Here is an 8,451-nt window from a genome sequence, read left to right as displayed (position 1 = left end):
TAAAAGAAACAAACAGTAAAAAGTAAATAGTGATCATACAGAAATGACATAATTCAACACCAAATAAAAATGACACAATCAAAAAGACTTGTATGTTATTTCCCTGGTCAATTGGTGGTTATTAAGGTACTTTCCCTGTACGTATATTTTTTATTGGCATAATTGTGGTAGTTAACAAGGGCGCCCCCAGGGAGGGGCCAGGTGGGGCCATCGCCCCCCCTGAGAATTTGGCGAAAGCGTGTAAAAAATATTTAGCTCTCTCTTACTTTATATTATAAAATAAATTCCATATTAATCATAATCGCTCACGAGATATGCCAGTTTAAATTTATTTTTTCTCAATCCCTTATCCCTTCTGACTGAGACGCATATGTTTGGATGGAACCGCATCGTTTTCGGTGCGCATGCCGCATGCACTGATGATGTCCGGTCTAGGCTTATCCAGTTGAGAAATGAAATAGGTGGGCTGAACGGCCGATCTGATACGTCTAGTAGTACGGTAGTGCTCACAATTTATATACTGTTATTCATAGAACTTATATTAACGTGTTAAAAGTGTTTTTTGTGCAACGTGTAAGTATTATATAATATACTTTATTTCTCACTTGACCTTAAATAAAATAGGCTTATTTTTACGAGGTAGTTATCTATTGTGTGTAAAGGTAAAAATTACTTTTTTATGAATTAAAATAACATCATTTGCGTCTATGAAGTACAATTACAATATTTATTTCAAAAATTGTGCTTGAAGTAATACCATTTTTTATAAGTACCCTTCCTACTTTAAGAAAATAAGTTATTCCTGTATCGCAGTTGAGATATTCAACTGTGCAAGGTAGGTATTTTAATCTACAAATTTTAATTAACTTAGATGAATTTTTTACTTCTCTAAAAGGTTTTAAAAATATTTTTCAATGCAACTAAATTATCCATTTGGTCTTATTCTGTCCATTTATCTGCCTACTCCCCGGTTAAATGCGTTAATTTATTTGACACCTAACACTTAGCTGATTGAATGCATCAATTTAATTAGCCTACTGTATTTGTAGAAAAATGGACATAAGGAAGTTCTTTAACAAGCCAAACAAGCGGCTGAAAATTGATGATGGATCTGACATACCGAACAGTACCGAAAACAGTAGTATAGTATGCAGTCAAAATGATTTAGCTGTAGCAGGGCCATCTAGCTTGGAGTCAGCTGTATCCGCCTCTCAAAGAGAAACTAACGTTGTAACGGCCACCGCATCGGATAATTTTGCGATTGTTGAAGACAGTTTAAATTTGGATGTTGGGAACTACCTTGATACTAATAAAATTTGTAGCTTGAACGATCGCTTGAAATTTACTTTGTTAACAAACCCATGGAAGCCAGATAAATGTTACAATTTCAAGTATGATATTGACGATGGCAAACGACCATTTATCCATGAATGGTTAAATACGTACCCCTGGTTAGCTTATTCAAAAGAAGTTAAAGGTGGGCTATGCAAGTTGTGTGTACTGTTTAGGCCCCGCGTAACCCATGGTAGTTATCAAAGCGGCTTTATAAATCGCCCATTCACCAATTTCAGAAAGTTTCATGAAAATGCGAAATCGCATATGAACTCTGAATGGCACAGACAAGCATCTGAAAACTCAAGTAACTTTATATCTGTCATGAAAAATGAAAAGAAAAATGTTGAATGTCTTGCAAATTATGGTTTGGCCAAGCAAATTGAATCGAACAGAGCGAAACTAAAATCCATTGTTTCTTCAATTTTGTTTAGTGCACTACATGACTTACCATTAAGAGGTCATACCAATGAGGATGCTGTGTTCAATAACCTTTTACATTTTAGGAAAGAAGCTGGTGATTCTGTTTTAGAAGACCATCTGAAAAATGCGCCGAAAAATGCAATGTACATTTCCCATAGGACACAAAATGAGATCATTGATTTATGTGCAACGGTTTTAAGAGACGAGTTAGTTACAAAAATCAATGATAATGAAATATTTTCCATTTTAGCAGACGAAACAATGGACATTACTGGTACATAGCAACTCTCTTTGGGCGTGAGATATTTTGATAAAAGTGAAAATTGCATCAGAGAAGACTTCCTTGGTTTCACCCCATTAAAAAGTTTAGATGCTGAACATATAGCAAATGCTATTACTTTAACATTAACAAATTGGGGCTTGAACTTGGAAAATGCAGTTGGCCAAGGATGTGATGGTTGTAGTACAATGGCTGGGGAAATAACTGGAGTACATAAAAGAATAACTGAGAAATACCCAAAAGCTCTATATTTTCATTGCGCCAGTCATCGGCTAAATTTAGTAGTCAATGATTTAAATGACATACCACAAATCAGGAATACAACTGGCACAGTTAAAGAAGTTATAACATTTTTTCGGCAGAATGGCCAAAGAATGGCAATAGTGGGAACTCTTCAAAAACTATGTGAAACCAGATGGACCGAAAAATATAAAGTAATTCGAAAGTTTAGTGAGCAGTTTGTTAGCATCGCTGAAGCACTTCAGACTCTATCGACTGAAGGTAACCGTGACACAAGGCAGAAAGCTTTCCAGCTTCATTGCGAAGTTACAAATACAGCATTTGTGATATGTCTACATGTGATTGCCAAATACTCTGCCAAGTTAGAAATCATTACGCAAATGTTACAAGGTGTCAGTGTAGATATTTTGAAGATATCAAAACACATTCAGAAGGTTACTGAGCTATTCAGTTCAGACTGACAAAATGGAGAAAAAGAGTTTGATAACATTATGGCAAATGTTGAAACAACAGCAAACAAGCTTGGAATCGAGCTCACATGTCCTCGTGTTGCTGCGAGACAGGTTCACAGACCAAATCACTCTACCCAGACTATCAACGAATACTATAGAAAGTCCATTTTCTTGCCTTATTTGGATTCTTTGGTTCAATCGTTGAAAGATAGGTTTTCAGATAGAAACAAACCATCATTTGAAATTTTCAATCTGCACCCTAAAATCATGAAAGATCTTTCTAAGGAAGATTTTGAAAAGTCTATTAACAATATAAACAGCACGTATTGTGAATTGTTAGACAACTTTAAGGAGCAATCAATTCTGTGGTTCGACCTTTGGAAAAACACGGAGATAGATGCCAAAGCCTTGGAAAAACTGAACTTAATAGAGGTTCTTGAGCCATCCAAATAGCTCTTTGTCTGCCACCAACAACTTGCACCATCGAGCGATCATTCAGGTAACTAACTATAATTTTATTACGTTATATTCTTATCCATGTGTTTCAGTTCTTCTAAAACTTACATTACAATATAACAACCTCGATACTTTTTTACAGCACTCTCAAACGTGTGAAGACCTGGATAAGGAATACGATGTCGAACAATCGTCTAAGTGGGCTATGCCTGTTATCTGTACACAGAAGAAAAATAAAAGAAAATAAAGAAAACTTCATGCAGAAAGTAATTGATTTATTTGCGATGGACACCAGAAGAATTCAATTATTATTTAAGTAACATTTTACTGACACTAACCGTGTTGCGTTTTAAACAGCAAAACAATTTTTCTTGTATTTTTTGTTTCAATACCCTTTGCCCCCCCTGAGGAAATATCCTGTGGGCGCCCTTGGTAGTTAACAGCTTATTTCCATGTAGAATTTATACATTTTGTAGGGACCAGTTAGATATACTATATTTTTGTAAAATCCTAAAATAAATAAATTGGTGCTTATCCTGTTTTTCCCATGGAGCCTTCTATATTATGGGTAGGTATATTTCTTTTCTTTTTGACTGACTCTACTAGCTAGACTTGTTTTGTAAAATTGTAATTATTTCATAACTGTTATAATTGTTGATATAAAATTACCTGGATTTATCATGTTCCATAGCAGGGTTTAAATAAGTTGCTAACGAGAACGAATTAGTTAAAACTGTAAAAAACTGTTATTTTTTGTGCCACAACCATAGATTATACATCTATAACTTTATAATTTTAGAAGTTAGAACTGCTTACTATAAAGTACAAAAACGTTTAAATTTAAATTATTGTTTTTACATGAGCCACAGTATATAGGTTTATACAACAAGCAAAAAAACTGTGCATGAGCTTTATTTTTTTTGAATAAAAATTAGGTTAGAAAAATGTCATCGCTTTTCTTCTTTTTTATTACTTTGTTCGTTTAGACTGAAACTCAAGGACAAGCAGCGAAAGGTCCAATGTGTCCAGCAAAAATTTTTTTTATTTTCATTCAGATTCAGAAAGCTAATGCCAAGAAGTTAAACGAAATGTTTAAAAAGTAATGAAATTGAACTATACTTAATAGGCTCTAAAATAGTTTACTAATTACATGGCGGATAGACGGCAAAGGAAAATGGGGGAATTCCCTCCCAAAAAGTCACAAAAAAAGTTGGTAAAACGATAACCTCCGATAGTAAATACAGATCCAGAAAACTTCTCAATTGATGTTTGTGTGGGTTCTGGCTATTCCTTAATGGAATCGATTTTTCCCTTAACCACGGCCACTCCACCCGTGTTGAGCTGGCCCCCCCCCACTTGCAAAAATTAAAAAACAAATAGCCCTGATTTATGAGCTATTTATGAGCTCTCATATTCCGCAAATTAAAAATTTTGAGCTCGTTCCACTGAGCAGGAATTTAATACCCTAGTGGGGGGGGCTGAGTCAGCCCCCCCCCCCCACTACTTAAAAATAGGAATATTGAATCGGTTTTTGCAGCAGAATTACGAGCTATTTATGAGCTCTTGAAATTATATAGTTTCGATTTTTGAGCTCATCCCCTTCACCCCCAAACAACCCTTTAATTGATTTAACTTAAGAGAAAGATGCTGAGAAAACTTAAAATATATCGTATTGCGGATATAATTCCTATAGCTTATATACTCTAAGAATAAACTATTAAATCAAGGGCATTTCGATTATTGAGCTACAACCCCTTCGCAAGAAAACCACCCTATCTTCCCGGCTTAAGAGAAAGTTGTACTTAAAATGCGTTAAACTAATTATTTGGCGACTACATATCATTTAATAATTTATAAGCTTCCAAATTACGCGAATTTAGATAAGTAAATTGCAATTTATTTTGTATAGTGCAGTCACTGAAGGTAAAAATCAACGATTACCTTCAAGTTCGGTGAACCTTCATCGATTTTCACGAAAATTGGTCAGTGGTTAGAGGATACGTCAAGAAACAAAGGTGACATGGTACCACCTTGCGCCTTTACCCTGGGTGGATACCGCCCCTTCTCGGGGGTGAAAATTATTTTATAAAAAATAACTGCACAAATCAATAAAAGAACAAATTAAATGCAAAATTTATTATATAAAGTTAATAAAATAAGTCAATACTTTTTAAGTTATTAAAGATCAAAGATTTTAATTACATATTTGTGAAAAAAATGCATATTTTGAAGAGGTTTTTTGTAAATCACTGAAAAACTGTAAGTTATTACAAAAAAGTTAATAGTAGTTTAATTCGTATAGCTTATATTCTAAGAATAAACTCTTAAATCACGCACCTTTCGATTATATAGCTACAACCCCTTCGCAAGAAAACGACCCCATTTTCCCGGCTTAAGAGAGAGTTGTTCTTAAAATAATTTAAATTGATTATTTGGCGACTACATATCGTTTAATAATTTATTAGCTTGCAAAATATACGCATCTCAATTATTGAATTGCCATTTTCTTTCTATAGTGCAGTCACTGAAGGTAAAAATCAACTATTACCTTCGATTTCGGTAAATCTCCATTTATTTTCACGAATTGACAATAACAACTTGGGGTTTTAGCCTGGGGTATATGTCACCCCTTCTCGGGAGTGAAAATTACTTTATTAAAAATAACCCCACAAATCGAGAGAGGGACAAATTGTAAGCAAAATTTGTTATATAATGTGATTAAAATAAATCAATACTTTTTGAGTTATTAAAGATCAAATATTTTAATTTTTGGAAAGAAAATGCATGCTTTAGAGCGATTTTTCATAAATGACTCAAAAACTGTAAGTTTTTACAAAAAAGTTTTCATTACTAAAATTGAAGCTAATAAAAAATATAATAAATTGCTTACTTGAAAAACCTTTAATGTTAATTTAAAGTAAGTTATTGGTAATTAAATGTATATTTTTTTCCGCGACTGTTCAAATCTAAGGGTTCAAGCTTAAATAACGGGAAAAAGATGCATTTTATAACACTTAGGTACTAAATACCCATCAAAAATAAGATCCAGAAAAAGTTGATAGTATCAAAATCCGCTCACCAATTTTCGTGAAAATGAATGGAGATTTACCGAAATCGAAGGTCATAGTTGATTTTTACCTTCAGTGACTGCACTATAGAAAGAAAATGGCAATTCAATAATTGAGATGCGTATATTTTGCGAGCTCATAAATTATTAAACAATGTATAGTCGACAAATAATTAATTTAAATTATTTTAAGTACAACCCTCTCTTAAGCCGGGAATATGGGATGGTTTTCTTGCGAAGGGGTTGTAGTTCAATAATCGAAAGGCGCGTGATTTTAGAGTTTATTCTTAGAATATAAGCTATACGAATTAAACTACTATTAACTTTTTTGTAAAAACTTACAGTTTTTCAGTGATTTACAAAAAACCTCTTCAAAACATGCATTTTTTTCACAAATATGTAATTAAAATCTTTGATCTTTAATAACTTAAAAAGTATTGACTTATTTTATTAACTTTATATAATAAATTTTGCATTTAATTTGTTCTTTTATTGATTTGTGCAGTTATTTTTTATAAAATAATTTTCACCCCCGAGAAGGGGCAGTATCCACCCTCAGGGTAAAGGCGCAAGGTGGTACCATGTCACCTTTGTTTCTTGACGTATCCTCTAACCACTGACCAATTTTCGTGAAAATCGATGAAGGTTTACCAAAATTGAAGGTAATCGTTGATTTTTACCTTCAGTGACTGCACTATACAAAATAAATTGCAATTTACTGATCTAAATGCGCGTAATTTGGAAGCTTATAAATTATTAAATGATATGTAGTCGCCAAATAATTAGTTTAACGCATTTTAAGTACAACTTTCTCTTAAGCCGGGAAGATAGGGTGGTTTTCTTGCGAAGGGGTTGTAGCTCAATAATCGAAATGCCCTTGATTTAATAGTTTATTCTTAGAGTATATAAGCTATAGGAATTATATCCGCAATACGATATATTTTAAGTTTTCTCAGCATCTTTCTCTTAAGTTAAATCAATTAAAGGGTTGTTTGGGGGTGAAGGGGATGAGCTCAAAAATCGAAACTATATAATTTCAAGAGCTCATAAATAGCTCGTAATTCTGCCGCAAAAACCGATTCAATATTCCTATTTTTAAGTAGTGGGGGGGGCTGACTCAGCCCCCCCCCCACTAGGGTATTAAATTCCTGCTCAGTGGAACGAGCTCAAAATTTTTAGTTTGCGGAATATGAGAGCTCATAAATAGCTCATAAATCAGGGCTATTTGTTTTTTAATTTTTGCAAGTGGGGGGGGCCAGCTCAACACGGGTGGCCACTCCTTTGCTTACTGCATGACCTTTACAATTGACTTTACTTTGAAATAGCAAGCACTTCTTGGGGTTTAACATAAATTGGGCAGCTTTAAGTCGATTAAAAACGTCTTCTAAATCCTTCAGATTGTCTAATAAGTCTCACGCATTACGATTAGGTCGTCTAAGGCCCGTAATACCCAGATAGCACAAGTACGTTTTATGGACATCCAATGGACGTACATCTGTGTACATTGGAACGTCCAATGGACGTCCCGCTAAGGTACAATGGACATCCGATGGACGTCCAACAAACGTCCAGAGTTCACAAAATTGGACGTCCATAGAACGTCCGCTACAAACGTACAGTGTACGTTGTTGAAGCTTTCAGTGTACATCTTTTGTACATTCAATGTACATCTGATGTACATTCAATGTACGTCTTATGGACATTTTTGTAGGGCACTTTTCAGAAAGCAATCTAGTGTCCATAATTTTTTGAATACATACATAGCAAGCCTTTAGGTATAGGAAATAGTTCCTATAATACTAAACTTATACTTTAAAATATTACACAAAATACCTTTTTTATTTCTCTTTATTATAACTTTATTATATGTATACTTTATTATAGGAACTTCATTAATGCACGACTGCACTTGCACGATAAACAGCGCAAACACAAAGATATCACAGGATATATATTGTATGTACTTAATAAAGACAAAATTCAGATAATGGCGCCCTTAAAGCATGCACATTAAAAGAGGTTTATTTCTGTTCTGTTCTGAGTGTTCTGTTTCCTTCAAAACATTATTTCTTAGAACTTAGAGTCAGTACGGTCATGGACGGGAGATATGTATTCTTTGGTACGGTTGTATATTGCAAGCGGGTTTGCCATTCTGTGAATTATCATAAATAAATCTTCCTTCAGTATTCCACAAAAATTAA

At 33.9% G+C, this 8,451-nt stretch overlaps 1 protein-coding gene across 2 annotated transcripts; it reads left to right on the top strand.

The window, feature by feature from the left end:
* Window positions 1–337: 337 nt before the first annotated feature.
* LOC126890362 (52 kDa repressor of the inhibitor of the protein kinase-like) lies at window positions 338–3,559 on the top strand. Of its 2 annotated transcripts, none has more exons than XR_007700292.1 (2): window positions 338–573; window positions 3,326–3,559. XR_007700292.1 is itself a non-coding variant. In XM_050659240.1 (2 exons), exon 1 carries the CDS (start codon window positions 2,767–2,769, stop codon window positions 3,178–3,180), a length of 414 nt encoding a protein of 137 aa, XP_050515197.1. In that variant the 5' UTR covers window positions 2,672–2,766; the 3' UTR covers window positions 3,181–3,226; window positions 3,326–3,559. The 2 variants fall into 2 exon arrangements, 1 of the variants encoding a protein (XP_050515197.1); XM_050659240.1 differs by lacking the exon at window positions 338–573 and adding an exon at window positions 2,672–3,226.
* The last annotated feature ends 4,892 nt before the right edge of the window (window positions 3,560–8,451 follow it).

The sequence above is a fragment of the Diabrotica virgifera genome, chromosome 8 (assembly GCF_917563875.1).
Source record: "Diabrotica virgifera virgifera chromosome 8, PGI_DIABVI_V3a".
NCBI lineage: Eukaryota > Metazoa > Arthropoda > Insecta > Coleoptera > Chrysomelidae > Diabrotica > Diabrotica virgifera.
The sequence above is the reverse complement of the archived record's forward strand: the minus strand, read 5'-3'. Positions and strand labels throughout refer to the sequence as shown.

What these genes read in the sequence shown, in the direction of transcription:
- LOC126890362 (XM_050659240.1), top strand. Translation starts at nt 2,767, where the DNA reads ATGGCAAATGTTGAAACAACAGCAAACAAGCTTGGAATCGAGCTCACA.